This window comes from Tenrec ecaudatus, chromosome 16 (genome assembly GCF_050624435.1).
Source record: "Tenrec ecaudatus isolate mTenEca1 chromosome 16, mTenEca1.hap1, whole genome shotgun sequence".
NCBI classification, from domain to species: domain Eukaryota; kingdom Metazoa; phylum Chordata; class Mammalia; order Afrosoricida; family Tenrecidae; genus Tenrec; species Tenrec ecaudatus.
Window position 1 is genome coordinate 85,408,759 of NC_134545.1, and position 20,950 is coordinate 85,429,708.

Genomic DNA, 20,950 nt, shown 5'->3' on the forward strand with positions numbered 1-20,950 from the left:
CCGCCGCCTCGCCGATGACCGGCTTCCAGGGGCGCTGAGCGCGCCGCCGTCGCCCCCGCCCAGCCGCAGCCGGGCCATGCGCTCCCCGAGTCTCCCGACCCGGCCCGCCGCCCCGGGGCCGCTCTGCTGACCGCCCGACCCCGCGCCCCGACGGTGGGAAGTTGCGGCCGCGGCGACTGGCAGCCGGGGCGGCCCAGAGGAGTCCCCGCGGGGAGCGCAGCGCGGCGCCCCCCACCCGCCCCCCGCGCGCCCTTCCACAGCCGGGCGCCAGCTCACCACCGCCCCCCACGGTCCCTCCCTTTTCTCCTCAAGTCCTGAAGTTGAGTTTTCGAGGCGACACGGCGGCGGCGGCCACGCTGCTCCCGCTCCTCTGTCTCCCCATGGATATGCACTGCAAAGCAGACCCCTTCTCGGCGATGCACCGTGAGTACCGGCGCCCGGCTCCTGGGAAATTCGGGGCTCCGCGTCCCACTCCGGTCCTGTCCCCAGGCGGCCCCGGCTCCCCGCGCTCCGACTCCATTTCAGAGGCTGCCCTTGCTCCTCTCGGCCCCCCATTTCGTTCCTCCTCTTTCCCTCGGCCCTGTGTTTCCCACGCCTCGCAGCTTCCTTCCCTGCCTGTCACCCGGGCTTATCTATCCTCTGCCTGCCTCCGCTCCTTCTACCTGCTCCATCTCAGGTCTCAGGGTCTTTGGCAGTCCCAGGTCTTGACTTCCACCACCCCACACCCTGGTGACCCTGGGGCCCCCGGTTGGGGCGCTCATGGGCAGACATCGCAGGGTTGTTTTGTACTGCAGTTTTCTGGGCTCTCCCCCACGTTCGCTCGCTCTCGTTGCCTCCTCCTCCTCCTTTTCCTCTTCTGTCACTTTTGCAAACTTAAGAGTGGTGGGCACCCAGGAGACTCCCAGCGTGGGCAGTTTCCGTGTCAGGACAAATTGGGTGCAGCGTGTGGGGGTGGGGTGCCCCCTTCTGACCCTCAGCTCCCCGAAGCTCCTGGGCTCTCCTACCCAAGCTAAGGCCAAGCTCCAGGCTGGCCGGAAATGCACCCTATGTTGCCCTTCACTTTTCACTCCTTAACCCTCTTCTTGCTCTTCTCTCCTGGAGTTGGGAGTCTAAGTTGGCAGGACATCCCCCTGTGGTAGTCATGTCCCCCCACCTCTCCTTGGGAGATGCTCTAAAAACAAAGGGGGGAGTTCCTAAGGAGAGATCGAAGTCAACCCCCAGGCAAGCAGTTGCCTGGGAGGAGTTCATGTGACCCCAGTTTTGAAGGCTCTTTTCTGGTTGGCCTTCTACTCCCTGGTCCTGCCAAGGAGCCATCACACTGGCCAGGGGGTCGGAGACGGGATGGAAGAGGGCACGAGAAGGGGGGAGAACAAAAGGAAGGCAAGTGCCAAAGCTGGGGTGAAAGAAAAGCGACAGGAAAAGGAGGAAATCCAAGAAAGGAAACAGAAAGGCTTTTTGCAGGAAGGAAGAGGAAGGGAGGGAGGAAAAGCGAAAGAGGAGGCACTGTCTTAATAAAATGTAAACGGATCTAGTCTGTGACATTTGTCTTGGATCACAAAGCACTTCTGAGATTTTTCTCTCCTAGGGGTTAAAAAAAGCGTCTAAATAGAAAGCCCCTCCCCATCTGTAGATTAATAATTAAGGATAATTTGTAACTTTTCACAGGGAAACTTTCAGGACTTGATTTGGGTCTGTTCTGTGAGGAAAAGAAACGAGGAGGGAGAGCTGTGTGGTGTGTTTTGTTTTGTTTCCCGCTGATGCTGGTATTTAGCGTTACAGGGAGCGCTTTAGTAAATATTCCTGGAATAAAATAGATCTCCCAACAGCATTCCAAGCACTGGGGAAAAAGCGGGGTCTAGGGGTCGCCGCTGGCAGCCGCGAGGCAGACGGGAAAGCCGCAGTCCTTTCCCGAGCAAGAGGACCCTGGTCTGCAGCCGCCTGCGCTCTGCCGGCCTGCCGCCGCCGGCCTCCCCTGCTTGCGCTCGCGGTCCTCGGCAGCGGATCCTGCCGGGCCTCGGCCAAGCCCCGCCGCCCGCCAGGTGCCACTCGGAAACCCTAGGGGAAGCCAGGCGAGCTGAAGGGGGTCGGAGAAGGGAGCTAGCCGGGTGTGAGCCGGCGGGCTGAAGGGCAGCAAGCGACAGCCGCAGTCTGAGTAGGCGCCCGCAACGGTGGCGCATTCCAGGCCTGACTCGGTGCGGGCTCCGGGAACTCAGCCTTGGACCCCCGCCGTGTCCCCTTCGCATCCCCGCCCTCAGATTGGGGCCGAAGGGCCGGGCCCGGAGCCCGGGGAGGCTGAATTATTCATCTCTCATCTGCCCGCAGCTGCCACCTTTTCAGACCGGTAACGCGAGTTCTCCCGGGGCCTAAATTATTGATGGAGGGGCTTTGGAGGGCGGGGAGGGTGAGGAGTGGGCTGGATGTAGGTAGAGAGTCAGGGGGGTGAGTAAAAGGAGAGGCTCCTTCCGCCCCAGCTGCCCAGCTCAGGCCCACTCCCCAGAGCTTTCCACCACCCTGGCTCCCCATCCCTAGAAGAGGACGGAAGGGAGATGAGGGGAGCGCAGGTGTCCCCCGCTTTCTCCGAAAGTCGCCTGAGGCTGGCGGGGCAAGAGGCTGCAGGTCGTCAGCCCGCCGCTCGGCCGGCCGCTCGCTCTGCGGCCCAGTAGCGGCGGCGGCGGATAGATTCTGCTGGGCACCGGATATTTCGGCTGCTGCAGGCTAGGGAGGAAGGGGCCAGGAGTGGCACCCTGCGGTCGGGCACTGTGACCGCCTGGCTGCGAGGTGGGGAGCCCGCGCTGCACCCGGGATCTCCTCTAGGCTCGGCGAGGAGATCAAACGCCGTGGTGCGCCGTTGCCAGCGCAGCTGCAGGCCCAGGGGTCACAGAGATGCCCGCTGGCTGCGGCTGGCCGCACGGGGTGCCCTGAACCTTTAGCCCGCCGAGTGGCTACCCGGACCAGGCGACCTGGGCCAGGTGACAGGTCTAGGTTCGGTGCTGCATGGCAGCGGGTGAGTCAGAGCAGCTAGCGCTCTCTAGCTTGCCGCCGCCGCGGCCACCGCAGTGTCGCTTGGCAGCCTTGACACTGAACCCCTGGCTTAGTCTGCTCTCTCTCAACCTGGTTTTCTTCGAACTTTAGACACTTGGGAAGCGAAGGGGATATATAGTCAAAGACAAAACACTACGAAGAAGAAAGAAAGAAAATCTCACAATTAAACACAACCGAAAAAGAGGTAGAAAAACCTCGCATTAAAAAATAAACCCGAAGAAGCAGATAGCTAGCCAATGGTCTTAGCTTGTGTTTGAGTTAGGAGCCTCTTCTGAAAAGCATCATCCAGATCCAGATACCCCTGCCCCCGACACCCCCTCCCCCAATCACCTTCCTCCAAGACCTCGGAAGCACCAAATCCCCCTTGCCTGCGCCGCAGGCGGGACCCCTCTTGGCCGCCTAAGCTGCCGCTCAGCCCTTCTCCTTCGCTCTCCTTCCTCCTTCCGCGGTGGCACGAGTTCCCCGCTCTTCGCTTCTTTCTCCTCTCCCTGCCTTACTGTCTTCGCTTCATGGGGCTTCTCCACCCCGTCCCACACTCTGCTACGCCGTCGCCTGGTCCCAAAGCCCCGTTCTTTCCCAGGCCAGGGCTCCGCGTGTGTTTCCGCGTCTCTGCAGCCCTGGGGTTCCCTCCCATCCCCACCCTTCACCCCTCGTGGAGCGCGCGGCCACCCTTATCCCCGACGTGGGACGTGCCCCTCTGCCCTGCCCGTTCCCTTCGCACGTCCCGGGCTGCGGGCCCTGACTAATGGCCGGTCCCTGCTGTGTGTGGGGTGTTGTGTTTTTTTCTTGTCTCTCCCCAGCAGGGCACGGGGGTGTGAACCAGCTTGGGGGGGTGTTTGTGAACGGCCGGCCCCTGCCCGACGTGGTGAGGCAGCGCATCGTGGAGCTCGCCCACCAGGGCGTGCGGCCCTGTGACATCTCCCGGCAGTTGCGGGTCAGCCACGGCTGTGTCAGCAAGATCTTGGGCAGGTGAGAGCCTCGAGCTGCTCGGGGCGACGCTCTGCCTTCTGCCCCGGTCAGCCCCGGGTCTGCCGTCCCAGGACTCTGCTGAAAGCCCTGGACACCGAGCAGGGGAAGGGAGACCCCCAGCTCCAGGGGACCCGGCGCGCTGCTCCACCTGGAGAGGACGCTTAGGTGGTGACTACGGCCCCAGGAGCGAGGGTGGAACAGGGTCACCCAACCCCAGGGCCCTCTGGTGGAGGGGGCCGATTGCCGCCTGAGGAAGGGAGGGACGCCCCTTCCAGAGAAGTGAGTGCGGGTGGGAGGTGGGCGGGGTTAGGTGACTGGAGTGGGGAGGAATGAAGGGTCCCCAGGAGAGGCAGAAGCAGCGTTTGGGAGATCTAGGCCCCAAGGGCGCTCTACGCTCTTTGGGAAAGGCTGGAGCGGTTGGCCTGAGGCTTTGCCTGGCTCTTCTTGCGCTTCCCAAAAGGAAGTCCGGGTTTTCTCTCTGGGCTGGCGTGCGCGCCTCTCAGGAGGGAGCGTCCCCCTCGTCTTCGTCCTCCCCCTCGCGCTCCGCCGCCTCCCCGGCCCCAGCCCAAAGCCCGCAGAAAGCCAGCTCAGCCTCGGCTGGGACTTCTCCTTGGGCACCGCTTCCTCGAGCGAGCAGGGGAGCGGCTGGGCATCCCCCGCAGCCCGCTGCAGCCCCACGCCACCGCCGCCGCCGTCCCTCGCTGACCCCGCCGGCCTTCCCGGCGCAGGTACTACGAGACCGGCAGCATCAAGCCCGGCGTGATTGGCGGCTCTAAGCCCAAAGTGGCGACCCCCAAAGTGGTGGACAAGATCGCCGAGTACAAGCGACAGAACCCGACTATGTTCGCCTGGGAGATCCGAGACCGGCTCCTGGCTGAGGGCATCTGCGACAACGACACGGTGCCCAGCGTCTCCTCCATCAACAGGTGAGCAAACCACCCACCCGCCTGCAGGGGGGTGGGACCTCTCCCCAGCAGTCTCAACTCCTTCTCCAGCCTCAGCTCAAGATCTTTGGGGAGGGATGAGGGCCTGGGAGCCAGAGGGGGAGGGAAGGAGAGACAGGCAGGCAGACAGGGCGGGCTGTCTCTCTCGTTGGGCTTGGGCCGGGTACAGTCTCTGCCTGGCTGCTCCCTCAGTGTCCTGGAAATGAATCCAAGAGTTAGTGGTAATTAAGACTCCAAGATTACCAGCGAGCCTCGGTATCTAGAAACAATCACAGTCCACAGCTGAAGCTTTTAAAATGGCCAGTGTCTATTCATTGAAGCCAAATCGACTTCCCTTTCTACGGACGGGTTCCCTTCCCCAGGGGCCACTGCCCATCCTGGCTTCCCCGCCTTCCCTGCCAACTCCCACAAAACCTGCCACCCCAAGCCCAGGCCACCCCAGCCAGCTCCCTGCACAAGCTCCAGGCCTGCAGGGCTGGTCCTCACCAGGCCTTTGGGCGAACACTAGCCACCAGTGCTGTGGGTGCCAGAACAGAGGAGCTGGGCAAGGGAGGGGTTGCCAGGGAGGGAGACAGGACTCTAGGCTCCACGCTGGACCTTGAGAGATGCTCTCAACCACCTAGGGTGCTCACCTCCAGCTGAAGCCTTTGGGCTGATGACAGGTTGGTCAGGGAGACCCAGATGCAGAATAGCACTGGGTGGGAGGTCACCAGTCTCCAACCCACTCCAATATGTGTGTGTGCACCCAGACCAGTGTGTGTGTCTCTGGGTGGCCAACCCAGAATATGCAAATAGCAGTTGGGCCCAGACTCCCAGATAGACTTCTTGATGGCAGAGCTGTCCAACCTGACATCCCAAACATGTACCATGTAGAGGCAGGTCCCAGACAGCCTTGGCCAGCCTTTCCACCAGTGCTCCCCATTCTATGGAAGCCCCAAGTGAGAAAGGCTAGGGCTAAGGATTTCCCACCCTCCTTATGTTTTGTACTCCTCATAGATGCGTTATCAGGGCAACTAATAATTCAGATGGTGCCTTTTGTAAAACTGGCATCATGTATCCAGGTGGGGTTTTTTTTCGTTTTAAATATTTTGCAAACGATATGGAATTATCCCAAATCATCCTGAAAACAGCAGGTAAAATTAGCTGGTGGAATGTACCTTGGCTAAAGAAGATTCCCTGTGCCACACTCGTGCTGTAACGCACTGCAAGGCGACCCCAGAAATTATCCCAGTGTGTGCCATCTGTATTAAAATGGTTATTCAGTTATGAACAGGGTAACATAATACTGATCAGCTAATTATACACCCTCGGAAAACCCTCCAGCTCCCTGGGCCAGACTCAGTCAGGTCTTGGAAACAGAGAGTTTGACATTCACATATCTTTGGAAGGAACTGGAGAAAGGGCTGGCTGGTGTGGGAGAGGAATGAGTCCTTTACATGGAAAAGCCAGGGGAGGGGCCTGGGGAACTCTGGCCAGAGACTGGCCTGGTGGTTAGAGAGAAGAAAAGGATAAAGAAATTGTTTGCTGCTTCTGGTCCTGGGAGTGCTTTGGGACTGAGGTCTTGGGGAGAGGGTAGCCGGCTGGCTGAGTGGTCCTGCTGAGATCCGTGGTTGGCATTGGGTGATGGCATTCTGAAGAACACTTGTGAGAAATGCTTCTTTGCAGTGAAAGCACAGAAGAACCTTTCGGGGAACCCAAGAAATGGATGGTTGTGGTGACTTGTTTCTTCTGAGTGGGTGGACGGGTAGGGGTGGCAGCAGTCCAGTCTAACAACCCCTTGTCTCCCAACATACCCCCACCCCCATCCCTGCGAGACATTTTGGAAGCGGGGGTTTGGCACATATTCAGAAATGCCCTCCTGACAAGTCATGGAGAGCAGGGGATGGGGAGCTCTAGAGGCCTTATTCTGGTGTGCCCACCAGAATGGAAGCAGAGAAGTAAGCTTCACGGGAGGTAGCAGTGGGAGGAAGCTGGACCTCTGCTTGATCGTTCTGACAGCGGCAGAGTGGACTCAGCACACAACCCTGTCATCTGAGGGACCTGGCTGCCTCCTTTGGGCATGGAGACCTCGCCATCTGTGGGCAGGTGTGGCTTGAGATGGAGAGGGAGGGCAGGGGAGGGAGGCGGTGCAACACGGACAGCATGGGCCACCAGTCCCAGGTCCAGGGGCGCCTGGCTGGCTAGCACCGTCCACCAGACAGAGCCAGACTCTTCTTGCTGTTGCTTGGGACAGAATCCTCCCAATTTATGTGCTTCTGAAAGGCTTCTGGGGGACTCGCAGTGTGCTGCTGAGTCAGGGCTGGCGGGATGCAGAGACTTCCTTATTGGTGCTTTGTTTGATGGGAGAAGGTGCTTTTTTCTCTGAGATGTGTTGTTTTCCTACAAAGCCTGATGGAGGCAGATGTTACTGTAGGTGCTGATTGTACCAGAATGTGTGACCCCTTTTGCAGTTTGCAGAATCCTTTACTTGTGGCCAGAGAGGCCGGAGATTGTTTCTGTGTAGCGAGTGCAGACCGTTAGGCAAGTGGGTGGTTCTTGAGTTGTGAGGTTTTATTGTTAGTGAGGTGCCCACGGTGTTGGGTCCTGCATAACTGTGATGTAAGGGCGTGTGCCAGTGGTTGGCAAGAGAGGAAGCCCACACATGCTTCCCTACCTGACCCAAATCATAAGGTGTTTCATCTTCCCCGCCTCAAAACAGATGCTGTTGCCGCACTTGAAATATGCTGTTTATGGTTATAAACAAAATTACCTTGCACGGTTTAAAAATGGCTTTGGCATTCTCTGATCTTGTCGTGATAAAGCCTGGGCCATCCAACCCGTGTGCTCCATGAGAAAACCTCCTAGAAATGTCCGTCTGAGTCAATGGAGTAAGCCTGGAGCCTCCTCTGCCTCCACCCCCGGGACCGCAGTCAAAACCCCCCAGGGTTGACTGAATGGCTTAGCACGAGGAATTTGTCTGAATCACTCTCAATATTGGGTTACTGATCACTGAGCACAGAGTTGCCAGCCTCTCTGCTTGTACCCCCGCTGCTGTAGAGCGATGGTGTTTATAAACAGGTGATGTTAGAGTGAAACCTGGTATGGGAAACGGCCGGAGGGGGAGAGATGGAGGGAGATCCCTGCTGCCCAAAGGGAGAAAAGTCCCCTAGTTACATCACTGAGCAATTGACCAGGCAGGAAGGGTTTTCCTGATTATGTGCCCAAGGCTATTGCTCTTGGGAGAGAATAGAGCTCTTAAAAAAACAAAACAAAACAAAAGAGGTATGCAGTCCTTAAGTCTAGGGTTCTGAAGCACCCCCCCCCTCCAGGGCAAGCTCTTGGGGGGAGCTGACAAAGTTATCACTCTCCAGCTTCTTCGGTCAGACCTGTACTTCTTGGGGTCCGGATGCTTTGTTCCTGGATCTTTTGAGTGGACTCTTCCAAAGTGAACTTCACACCCATCACCTGCCACCTGCTCTCCCCATTAGTTCTTAGGAGCCCATTCACACTGCAGCCTCAGCGCTGTGCTAAAGAATTCCTTCTGGTATCACTCAGCCATCAACCACTGGGCCATTCCCAAGTCTTCTCCAGGAGCCCGGCAGTGGTACACCAGCTGTTCATTCAAAGACATTTCCAAATGAGCGGGGAGCCACTCATTTTAGCCAAAGGAATATTGAAAACATAGGCAGGGCTGGGTCTGTCTTCCCTCTGGGAAGCTCAGCTTTCAGAAGCATTGCACATTTGGCTCTTGGACCTGACTTGGAATAGAATTAAGCCGGGGGGGGGGGTGCTTGCCACATTTTCAGACCCTTGCAGTTGTTTGGCCTCGCGGTAGACAGCCAGGGCAAGTGGGTGGCTGGAGAAAGCTTTGCCCCACAGATGAGTGGAAGACATAAAGGTAAAAGTCTCTCCTCTAGCTGCTCTGAACTTGATAGAACGGGCCACAGATAGCAGACAAACTCAGCAGTTTCTGTCTGAGAAGCCTTGTCCACTTGTCTCCCGACAAGGTCATGCGCTGATACATTTGGTCATCATTAGAAGAAGAGGCGAAATAGGCAGGGATGTTGATCTTCGTGGAGTCTCTGAGTGGTGCAAATGGTGAAGCACCCAAGCTGTTTTGGCTGTTTGAATCCACCCGGAAGTTCCCAGAAAGACGGGTTCGATTTATCACTTGAAGAAATCAACCACAGAAAACCCCATGGAGGCCCCTTCTCAGACACATACGGGTTTGCCAAAAGTCATAGTCGACTCATCAGCAACAGGCTGGTTTGCGGTTTTGTTTGTCTTCTGCTTCTTTCAAACAAACGCTTGTTGTCCTTCTGGAAAGCTCGTTCTTGTGTTTGTAGCTGCTTTAGACTGGGGTTCCTGGCCACTGTCCTATAGGCCTGTCTCTTCCCTGGATGCTGGCTCCGCATAAGCATTCAGGTCCCTCAAAGGGTGTCGGATGACAGCCATGGCCCTTTACCCTAAGATCTTCCCTTAACTGGAAGCTCTTCAGAAGGGGAGACAAGAGTGGTGGCCCTGAGTGAAAGCTCCAGGTGAACTTTGGAAGGTGATTCAAAGAAGAAGAGAGCGGGGAAAACCTGCAAATAAATAAATAAATAAATAAAGTGTGCCCCCACTGTTCTGAGAACTCAATAAAACAATCACATCAAATATGAAGAGGCATAAATCTTGTGTCTGCACAGGTAACCTACTCAATTGCTTTTATTATCGCTCAGGCGGCCTCCATTTATTTCAGTCCAGGGCTCGGGCCCAGGAGGCAGCATGGAGGGTGGTCTCCAGTGCAATCCTACACCCGAGAGGCAACAATCAGCCCATACAGCTAGGGATTTCTAGGGGAGCCCAGGAAGGACCCATCTGTCTGCATGAAAACCAATCAATAACTCTGTAACCAGAGCCCGTGTCACAGGGAAATGGACAACACAACAGTTCAATACAGGGGCCACAGGGGGGATTAGCCAAGTTGAGATGGGGCCAGGCAGGAGCTGCCCCTGGAGAAGGGAAACAGGGTTACCTGGACAAGGGGCTACTGGGGGAGGGAGTGGGGAGGTGGCAAGGGGCGCAATAGATTTCAGAGCATATTGGCTTAGGGAGGGGATTATGATGCACCATCAGTGCAAGGAATGGGAGGCTACCCTGGAAATTGGAGTAGGAGGGACCATGTATGTTGGAGGACAGTTAGGGAATGGTCTTGTTCTGGCACACCTAGAAGGATATGTTTATTCATGTGAAGACAGGGGTTGGCAGACATATCTAGAGGAAGAACAGTGAATGTAGTAACCGGTGCTGAAGATGGGCCCACCTCCCTCCCAAGGGTCTGCTTTCTGAAGACAGTGCTTCCCATCAACCCCCGCATGGGCTAGGCTCTTGCTTCTCAGGCCTCTCAGCCGCACTGACCGGACACACTTTATAAGGGGCCCCTGGTCTGCGCCCAGCTTCCTAGATCTCTAGCTCTCTCGCCATTCTGAAGTGTTACCCCTTATTACGCAAGCCGGTCTTTAGCCCCTGCTCATGGCTCCCTGTAGCTGGAGTTCTTTTTTTTACTTTTTTTTTGAGTTCTTATATTAAAAGAAAATATCTACGCTGCAAAGTGGCTCCTTGTTCACTTCCTTTTCTTTGAAAGAATGAAGCCCAGGGCGCTCACCTGGCCTACGAGTTCTCTCCGATTCCTCCTGGTTCTTCACACACCTCCCCCATCCCTCTAAGCCACGGTTCTTACAGAAGAAGGACCTACCCATACAAGGTGTGTCCACTGTGGCTGCCCAGTCACGGCCAGGCACCTAGAGGAATCGGAGGGGCTTCTGACGAACCCAAGGCGTGGGAAGTGGTGCCTTCTAATAGCCAGTGAACTATTGAGCAGGTGAAAAATGGAATCCCCCTGGGTTTATCTATCTGCGACGGAACAAACTGTAGATTGAGATGTTTTTCTTCTGTGGAGCCGGTTGTTTTGGAGCTTGGAAGGTGCGGCTGGCACATATTCACAATCGCTTATGGGCTTACAGGTTGCTACCCTTTAGGTGTGCGGATTTGTGTGTGTTGTGTGGACCCACCTCTGCCTGCTCAGAGGTGAAAGGCCTCCAAGGTCAAGAGGAGGAAAAGGAAGGAGGCTCACAGGCAGGATCCACAACCACAGACAAAGGCTGAACCCCTATACTCATTGGCTCATGGGGTCCCTTAGTGGGGTACTGTTGGGCTTTTCCTGAGATGGGAGAGGGCTCGGTTGAAGTCTTCGCAGCATCATTTAGGCAAGCGGAAGCCAAATGGGCATGCAGTGATTGTTTGTACTCCAACCCTCTGGAGTCCAGTGAGAGGGGCGTTGCTAGCATGATGGCGTTGTGTGACGGAGACCTGTGTGATCCGTAGTGTGTCCTTGCTTTAACACTGTGGATCTCACCCAGTTGGCAGGATTCGTTAGGGACCAACTGCCTAAGCAGCAAAGACGATGCTCTGTCAGGTTCTCCCATCTTCCAAGTTTGAAACCTTGACCCAGCACTTGGGAACAGTCCTGGGTCAGGCTTCAAATCATTCCCCAAGTAATCCAGGTGCCAGGGAATTAAGGGAAAGTAATGAAAAAATTCATAGCCGGCAACTGGAGAAGCCTGGAAGTGGAGCAGGATGTGCGGAAAAGGCAGGTGCTTCAGGGCCTCCTGGGGAAGGCCGGGCACAGGAGGTTGTTGGGGAAGTGGGAGACGCGCGAAGAAGGGCCTGGCACTGGAGGGAGAGCAGGAGGAGCAAGGTCCCGGTTGATCTAGGAATCCTTAGTAAGAGAGGAGAGAGCCGAAGGGAGGGAGGGACCTGGGAAGGCTCAACAGCCACACAGACAACAGGATCCTTAGAGGGGAAAGAGGATGGGAAGAGAGTCTGTGTTTTCAGAGGGAGTAAGAGCCAGTCCAATGACACTCCAGACAGGCCTGGCGGACGATAGGGATGTGTCCATCCACAGGCTGCTGTGGCATCCATCCGCTCATCTCAGCTCTACAGGACAGAGTCCGATTGCTCCACGTGGTCTCCATACTGAGAATCCTCACGGGAGGAGCAGACCACCTTCTCTTTCTCTTTGGGAGCGGCAAGGGGGTTTGAACCCCTGGCCCTGCGGTTAGCAGCCCAACATTGAATCTACAGCACTGGCAGGCCTCCTTTTATAGGGATGTCTCAAAACGCCACTCACTGTCATTGAGTCGATGCTGGCCCATGAGGATAGGGTAGACTGGCCCCTGGGTTCATAGGGGCTGTTGAGGGCAGGTCATCCTCCTGAGGATCTACTGGCTGGTTGCAACCAAGTGCTTCGCCAGAGCAAGTGGCAGGGGAATGTCAAGTCCCGGGGCTGAGGGGTACTTGCAGCGTGGGCATGGACCTAGGCTCTGCGTCGGTCTGCCCTGCGCTGCAAGGCTGATGGGGCAGGCTGTGGACGGACTGCAGTGCAGTGCCTCCTGTCTGCTCGCTCCCCTGCAGGCCATGCTGGCAGAGTGGGAGGGCAGCCAAGAGAGAGGGAACATCAGAGGTCAGTCGGTCCTTATTTCCTGGCGATTCCAGATTCGATCCGGCCATCAGGAGTCTTGGACCACTTTGCTCGGGGCTTCCTCCCTCTGCTGGCCTTCCACAGGACCCACGCATCTCTGTGGGGCTCTCCCTTCAGCAGTGATTCCAGAGCAGGAAGGCCGGATGGCGGCTCCTGGCAGAAGGAAGAGGCAGGCTATGTGAGGGGGCAGCTGGGTGGGAAAAGGAACTGCCTCCACCTGGTGGGCAGAGTAAGGTCGAGGAGAAGGCTGTGAGAATCCTGGCCCCAGGGCTCCTGAGGGGGAAACCGTGGTCTTTGTTGGATCAGGCTGCACAGTCCATATCTGGCAGGCAGGGGAAGGAAGCTGGAGTCTCTGGGCTGCATTGGCCTGGCCTGATGCGGAGCAGGAGTGATGAGGGGGCTGTCCCTCCTTCTGCTGCCTACCCACTGACCTTCCTCTTAGCCTTAGAGGACAACAAGCCATGCCAGCCACACTGTGTGGCTAAGAGAAATTGGTGAGCCTGCGTGCGGCGCCCCTGCGTGGCTCAAGCTGGGGAGAGTGTGTGGATGGCTGGTGTTTGCTAAGCTAGGCAGGCAGGTCCTGGGAAGCTGTCTCGATGGCCCTGCCTGGCAGGGAGGTCTCCCGGGGAGCATTCTGGTGGACGTAGGAGCTGGTGGGTTGGTGGGTGGCCGTGCAGAGGGTCTCTGGCTGAGGCAGTGGTTTGATGCTAGCACGGAAGTTCCTGCCATAACCAGAAGGCCTGCTTCCTTGGGGGTGGGTTGGGGGAGGGGGGTCGTGCGCTATCAGGAGAGTGGATGCTTGAACGGACAGTGGCTGTTCTGATGGGTCGATGCGTGGGTGTCCTGCCAGGTACAGAACGAATCCCATGCCCTCGCCCACACTGCTGAGCCATGTGTGAGCCTTCTCTCTGTGAGCCAGGGCTGTGTGTCAAGAGGTGGGTCCGGGTGTGCTAGGATGGGAGCTCATCACGGGTGCTTGGCTGGCGTCTGCGGAGTGCCGCAGAATTGAATAAGGTTGAAGGTCAAAATGTGTATCTCCTTTTATCATCTGCAAAGTGGACACGTCCCCTCCCTGCTTCCCCCAGTGCTTCCTCCCATCTCCAGCCTCTTTAATTTCTCCTCCTCATTGCTCCGTTAGCTGGTTTGGGTCTGGAGGCCAATCCTGGTGGACTCTAATCAGAGTGAGGAGGATTCGATAAGATAGGGAAGGCCATCCTTCCTGGAGGGAGCAGCAGAGGTTCCGTGTTCCTCGTGGCCTCTGCTTCCCTGAGGAGTTAGCACTCGGGCGGGTGAGCCGAACCGCCGGACCTCAGGGAGAACCAGAGGAGAGTTACTGGGGATTGGAGTTGGGGCTTCTTCTCCCCATCTTTGTGCCCCTAAGAGGGAAAGCCTATTAGGACGTCAGGTGACAGGAAGAGAGGCAGGGGAGGCAGAGTAGGAGACAGGAGGAGAGAAGGGAGGACCAGATGGGGTTGGTGCGGACTTGCCTAATCCCGCAAAGAGTTACTGCCTGGGATACCCACAGGGGCAGTTCTCCTCTGTCCTATAGGGCCCCGGTGAGCCGGAGGCCACTCGATGGCAATGAATTTTTTGAGATCCCCAGCAAAAGCCTGCCTTGGGGCCTGAGAAATGGAGCGGGTGGAGTAGAAGGAGTCTTTCTGGCAGACAAGAGGCTCTGAAGCCTGTCAGTCAGTTGGTGGCGTTGAGCACTCGGCTCTTTGCAGAGGTTACAAAGCCAGTCACGGTCTGGCTCCTTCTAGAAAGTGTCCCCCACTCACACTGCTGCTCTCCACCCCCACCCTAGCCTCTGCCCCTGTGAACTTGGCCCCCCGGCAGTGCAGACCCCGTGGGAGATGACCACCCAGGACAGGTACACAACAAAGTTGAGAGAAATTCAATTCATGGCCAGTGGCTGCTTCGAAAAGGCGATCCCAGCATCCAAATGTGATAAATGTTAACTGAGCATTAATCGCATTAAAGAGGGCCCTATAAACTTTTCATTTCTAATTAAATTCGTCCAGTGATGCTGCCCAAGCGAGTACTCTGGGCCTTTGTTTATGTGGAAAATTAAAATGCAAATACAATGGGATTTATTTCCAGGAGTGAAGTGATGGGCTAGTCCCTCTGGCGACTGGTCTCCAGGCCCATCAGGTCAGGTCACTGCTGCTTTAGACGTGCTGTCCTGCCTGGAACAGATTCTGGTGCGAAAGAGAAGGTTAGGGCTCAAGGTCAAAGAGAGTTAGAAGTGAGGGGAAGGTATCGAAAGAACAGGAGGAAGAGAAAAAAAGCATTAGACGGATCGCCTAGGATACCAGGGAGTCACGGTCCTGGTGTCTAAACACACACCCCCTTGCCCCCTAATTCACACCCTTTAGGAGAATAGAAAGGAGCCTGGTGACTTAGTTGTTGGATGTTTGGCTGCTTACGGACAGTGGCTAGTTGGTGGTTCGAACTCCCCGTCACACGTGAGGGAAAGATGTGACTGTCTGCTTCTGTAAATAGCACAGCTTTGGAAACCCTGTGGGGCAGACCCACTCTGCCCTCTGGGGCCACTATGAGTCAGGATCCACTTGATGGCCGAGAGAGAGAGAGAGAGAGAGAGAGAGAGAGAGAGAGAGAGAGAGAGAGAGAGAGAGAGAGAGAGAGAATGAATAGGTCCCCTAACCTTGTTTGTGGATTTTGATATCATCTCAAGCAGCTCTGGATGAAGGGTGTATGGAGCAGGGAGAATGTGGGAGAAGTAGGCCTGCTCCTAAAAGAATGAGTGGCCTTCAGGAGGGAGGGCCCCGGGCCTGGCTTTATCTTCAGCTCTTTGAGGGTCAGCTGCTGTCCGCATCACGGCTTCCCTGGGCTCCTCCAGCCGGCACCAAGCATTGACACAGGGCAGTGGAGCACAGAGGCCCAGCCCGTGCAGGACATTGTGCACGCCTGCTCGCCTGTTCACAGTCTGCCCCACGCAGCGAGAGCCGTATTTGAGTGTAAGAATAAACAAATGCACCTGCGAGGAGTCCTTTAGTGCCGAGATCCCTTTGATAAAAGTGGTAATCCCATATGCTATTGCACGGAACAAGCTAAAGTTCCTGTGTACGCAAGCATAAATAAAGTTGCGGCGAGCGGGAACCTGGGTAAGAAAAACCCATTTGGGCAGATCCGTTAGAGACACTGAAAGATGACTCTGCGGCGGTATGGATGAGGCAGTTGTAAATAGCATTAAAAAGCAGAGCGCGAGAAAGAAAGAAAATGGAGTTTGGGAGAGATGATAAAAGGCAGAACACTAAATCACAAATAGAGGTAAATGTACAAAGTCACAAACCAGATTTACGCCAAGCTTTTCAAAATCTACGGCTTGGACAGCGAATGCGTGGTGGAGCACAGGCAGGCGGCGGCATCTGGAGAGTGGATGAGGCCATGTCAGCGCGAAGAGGCAGGATTGGCCGCCACGTGGCCACGCTGCTCTCCGGACTGGACACCGCGCTGGGATTGATCCATCAGCTGTGCCGTGCAGGAATCTGATTGGGTAGAGCTCTCTGGACAGGCCAGGGTAGAGCCTTAGGAGGCCTTTAAAGGTCTGTAAGCACATGGGTCTCTTGTGAGCTGGACCCATGTGCTAATGGATCTCCAGGCAGCAGCTCGTTCCCAGAACGGAGGCTGCTTGACTGGTTTTGTGGAATCGCTGCTGCCCCTGTCCTCTTTAGTCTGTTTTCTTCTGGGTGAGTCTCTTCCTCCTCGGTGTGCACTGAGGGCTCTTGGAAATGCATGAGCACTTGCTGACAAACAGGTTAATGGCGGTGGCAACTCCCAAACATCTGGACGAAACCCAAAAAACTTGAGTCAATTTTCTATCAAGGCTGTCAATACGATGCCAACTCTCCAGCGATTTAGAAACACACCCAGCCTTGACGGCATGTCTCCGTTTTTTATCCGGGCACAGAACCCACACCTGTTTCTAGAGAGAAAATCATTCAAGGAGACACGGCGTTGGGGGTGAGGATGCATCTTGGATCCTGTCTGGGCTTGGTCTTTGGTCTGAGGAGCTGCGGGGCCTGGCTCTCCCATCCGCTGGAGAACTGGCGGTGAGGGCATTCGTGTCTGAACCATCACAGCTGGTGGGCACTTCTCTTACCCCACCAGCTGCGTGCAGGGCACAGCCTGGCCCACTAAGCCAGCTGCCTTCGAGGCCTGGCTTTAGTAAGAGAATATCAGAATTCTAAACGGATGTGATCTTTCATGAATTTATTATTTCATGCCTCTATTTAAACACCTTGGCTGTGCACCTATTCTGTGCGAGGTCATGCACCAAGCCACGTGCTGCCGTGCTGTAAAGCCTGGGGGCCCTGGCGAGAGATGGCTCTGGTTTCATGCTCAATGGGAGTCATGGTCATGAGTTCATTTCCGTTCCTCTCTGGACCTCAGTTTCCTCACCTATAAAATGGGGATAACCACGTAGCTATCTCCTTGGTCCTCATGAGGGTTACATGAGCTAAGCAAGTGAGTCTTAGAGTTTTGCCTGCAGATAGTCTGCGCTCTATAAATGTCAGTAGAATTGCTACAATGACGATCAGCATCGTGGGCCTGGTCGATAGGCGTGGCTTCTAGTTGCCATGCGCTCAAACATTGTAATCTTTCAAATGAAAGAGCTTCAGAGACCAAAACAACTGTGCTCTGGTGAGCAGGATGGTGTGACAGGAATGCCAGTGAGAGCTGGGGAGGACACTGCTCTCCTCTGTACTTACAACCCAAACAAGCACAGCAAAACTCACCACGAGTCACTTAGCTGACCCTTGGACAGAACTAGTCTTTAACTTCCCGCTCGGTCTGCTCTCACTTTAGAGTCGCCCCCCGGGTGTGATTGTGTGTGTGTGTGAACTTTGTGTGACTATACATTCCTCTGCTGGAATGAGCCTGTTAATTCTTGAGGAGTTGAAGGTTGGCATTTTCGGGGCTTCCTGGCATTTTCATGGGTTGTGGTACTTTGCATTTTGTAAGTTGTTGGTTTTTTAAAAAAATAAAATGAAATGGTAGTGGGAGAAAACCCTTATTTGATAGGTTTGAAGGGTTCTTCTGATTCTTAAATGTCATAGAGTGGAGAGGAAAGGGAGGTGAACGGGAAGAGGAGAGGGATGAGAGGGGAGAGGAGGCAGAACATGAAGAAAGAAGAGGAGAAGCAGGCAAACATTTGATGGATTCTAACTCAATCCATCGACGATCGTCCCCCAGCTAACTGGGTCATGCGGGGATGCACACGAGTTTGACAGTCACCACAGTGGTCCCCATTCCTAAGGACCAAAGATGTGAAAAAAAACAACAACTCAGTTTGACCTTAATCTAGTTGTTTGGTGGTTGAAAGTCATTTGGGTAACCATGAATTCTCCTGTTTCCTCAGTGCCCAACAATAGCAAAGATGGGAGCCAAAGTGGTCTGTTTCTAGCTGGATCCTACTCTTCCTCATTTGCACCTGTCCCCTGGGAAAATGGGAGAAAGATGAGGCTCTTTACTCCGATACGGGATCACAGTCTTGGAAACCCACGGGAGAAGTTCCCCCCTACCCTACAAGGGTGCCATGAGTCAGGACTGACTTAATGGCGGTGAGTTGAGTTTAGCTGGGAAAGCCCCGGTTTTAAAAGTAGAGCGCAAATCCTTCAACTGAGCTACGTGTGAGTGTTGAGAGCACACTCATAATGAACATTTTTGGTAAGTGTCAGCCAGGTATGAGGGCTGGTCGCAGCCTTCTGTCTGTGAACGCTATTGGCCCTCATCACCTGCAGCTGTCTGCATGGACCAGACGGCCAAGGGGGAACTGCCCGCTGCCCTGCCCTGTCTGACTGTAGCTTTTGCACATCTCTAATGTAAACACAGGAGCCCTGGTGGCATAGTGGGCATGTGTTGGACATGAAGTCACAAAGTCAGCAGTTCAAAACTACTAGCTGCTCCGTGTGAGAAAGATGAGGCTTTCTATTTCCATCAAAAGTTGTAATCTCAGGAACCTACAGGGGCAGTTCTACCTCGTCCTATAGAGTCACAAATGAGTCAGAATTGACTCCAATTGTGACAGTGAGTGAGAATGTAAGTGTGCGCACACACACACACCTTGATTCATTTTGGAATTTTTTGCCCTTTAGCACATACGTGGACATATCCTTATACATGCATGGGCTGATCTTTGTTCAGCCAGTCATTGCATTTGTCATCATCATCATAAAGAACAAATGCTTACTGAACTAGGAATTGCTCGATGTATGTTACATGTATTAATTGATTTAAACCTCATAAACAACCCCATAGGGCTTTATAGGATTGTTTTTAGATGAGGTAACTAGAATACAGAGAAGTTAAATAATTTGCTCAAGGTCACAGGCTAAGTAGCAGAAGTAGGACTCGAACTTATGCAGCGCTGGCTCTGATTGCCACATGCTTCCCCATTACATCATACTACATAGCAACCTTGTCTAAAAGGAAGCGCAGACTTGGGTCACCTTACAGCGAGCTCTGTGTATTCTGTAGTCTCATATCCAGCTATGTTCATAAATACATTTATGAGCTCAGAATAAGGGCTCTGTGCCTCAGTAGAAAGTCCTGCCCAGTCCACATGTGCCCGTGGTCTTCCCTGACCTGTGAGTGCAGGTCACTGCTGGGCCACCTCATCTGAGGATGCTGGGAAGGAAGGAGAGGCTGATGGGTAGAGCCACACAGTGTAATGGACTGGAGAATTCTTGGAATTAAGAGTTCACATTTCGGATTCCTATTGAAATTGGGAAATTTACTCTCCTCTGTTCTCCTCTAGCCCCAGCAGGGATTCAAACTCTCAAAAGGATTCAGAGTTAGCCTCGGGGCTTAATTTAAACTGAAACCGAGGAAAAGAGGGTCGCACCAGGATCTATCCCAGTGAGGCAGAAGCAGAGCAGTCCAGCCAAGCAGGGGCAACTTCTAGTGGTCAAGCTGGCTCTGATTTTGCTTCCCAGAGCGTAGACCTGGAGAGCCGGGCATCAAGATAAGCTCGATCCTGCCTCTCTAGACTCCTTCTTCTGGGAAGGAACCATGCAAATGACCAGGCCAGAGTCAGCTCGAGAGGTCAAGGGTGAGTTCTCTCACCCACGGCCACACAGAAAGAGAGGCAATTAAAGCAATTGCTGGATCACACACCACCACCAAAATCCAACATCATTACTCCAGCCATATCACCAAGGAGACACCCATTAACCTAATCTCTGAGACCTACGTCGTGGGGGTGGGGAAAAAAGATGCTGATATGATCAATGAGCGTAATAATACACAGCAGAAACACAGACCCGGCCAGGAAACAATGCTGGAGTCCCTCCAGCTCAGTGTTACACAAAGTGCACCCACCTCGGGACAATGTCACAAAGCGCCCAGTAACAAACCCTCAGGCAGCTGCCAGAATGTCCTGGCCCAGCGCAACACAGGCTAAGACACAGAACAATTCACACGCCCCATCGCCCAGGCACGCCCATGTGCAGAAGCCAAAGTCACAGTGCCTTCTGGGCGCTAGCAAGCGCCGGTGACCCGCACCCAGAGACGTGGCCAACCCCGCAGTCTGCCACAGACCAGCGGTGGGATCCAGATAGCTTAGCAGCCTCGCAGCCGGGAGAAGTGCAAAGAAATGATATGCCGGAAGGGAGTTTATTGTTTCACGCAGTTAATAAGAAAGAACAATAAGAGAGGTGCGTGTTAAAAACAGAGAAAGGGATGTCATTTTGTGATTTGCACATTGGGCGGCTGCCCAGCTGCCCCCTTTAGAGAGAATGCTAATTACAAGGGCCATTTGAACAACCGGTTCACCCAACAAACTCAACAAAAAATTAGGTATCACTTCTGGGGAAGCAGGGCAAACCAGCTGAATTTCACCACGGCTACAGAGCCAGGAGAAGGTGGTCACAGCAGTGGCCTCCCCACCCAGCCTGAGCACCAGATTACCCACTAAGCAAGGTAAGCACAGGCTTCCTCGGGCTTCGTTACTAACCTGTAGTGAACAATTTCACCTTTTTCCCCCCAGCCAGTCAAAGGTCCTGCTTCTAGGTCTGGCTGGCATCTGTCTCTCTGCCAACCCTATGCCCCTTCCTACAGATTCAAAGCCTCTTTTTAAATGTATGTGGCCTGATCGCCACAGATTAGTACATAAGCAAAGTAAGCCTGTGCTTACCTGATTTAGTGAGTCATCCCCCCGCCCCACAGCACCCTCAAGCACAGGGATGGTCTGTTTTAAAGCCCCACCCACTTTCTCCAGCAGGTGGATGTGCCCGGTCCGTCACCTTCAATAAGGCCTCTGGGCTCTCGCTGCTAGTAAGAGAGTAAATTGTCCCCTGAGCCTGCTTCCGGACACAGGACAAATCAGCTCTATCTTGGTTGGGGGTTTAATAAGACTTTGCTGTTACTGAAAATGACAGCACTCGGGGGAACAAGGGAAAGGCGAGCGGGGAGGGCTTTGCCAGGCTGGGTGCAGGAATCCCCCTTCCTCCACCGCAGCCCTGCCTTCGGT

The 20,950-nt window shown here is 54.7% G+C and overlaps 1 protein-coding gene across 5 annotated transcripts in view; it reads left to right on the plus strand.

Moving 5' to 3' along the window:
- Positions 1 to 20,950, plus strand: part of PAX2 (paired box 2) — a 93,711-nt gene that overhangs the window by 9,505 nt on the left and 63,256 nt on the right. For 3 of the 5 annotated variants that reach the window (XM_075533965.1, XM_075533968.1, XM_075533967.1), the window contains exons 1-3: positions 381 to 423; positions 3,843 to 4,011; positions 4,740 to 4,937. In XM_075533965.1, the coding sequence (XP_075390080.1) occupies positions 381 to 423; positions 3,843 to 4,011; positions 4,740 to 4,937 (410 nt within the window). Of the gene's footprint in view, positions 1 to 312; positions 424 to 3,842; positions 4,012 to 4,739; positions 4,938 to 20,950 lie in introns of those variants that run through there. The other 2 variants (XM_075533966.1, XM_075533969.1) reach the window with 2 other exon arrangements.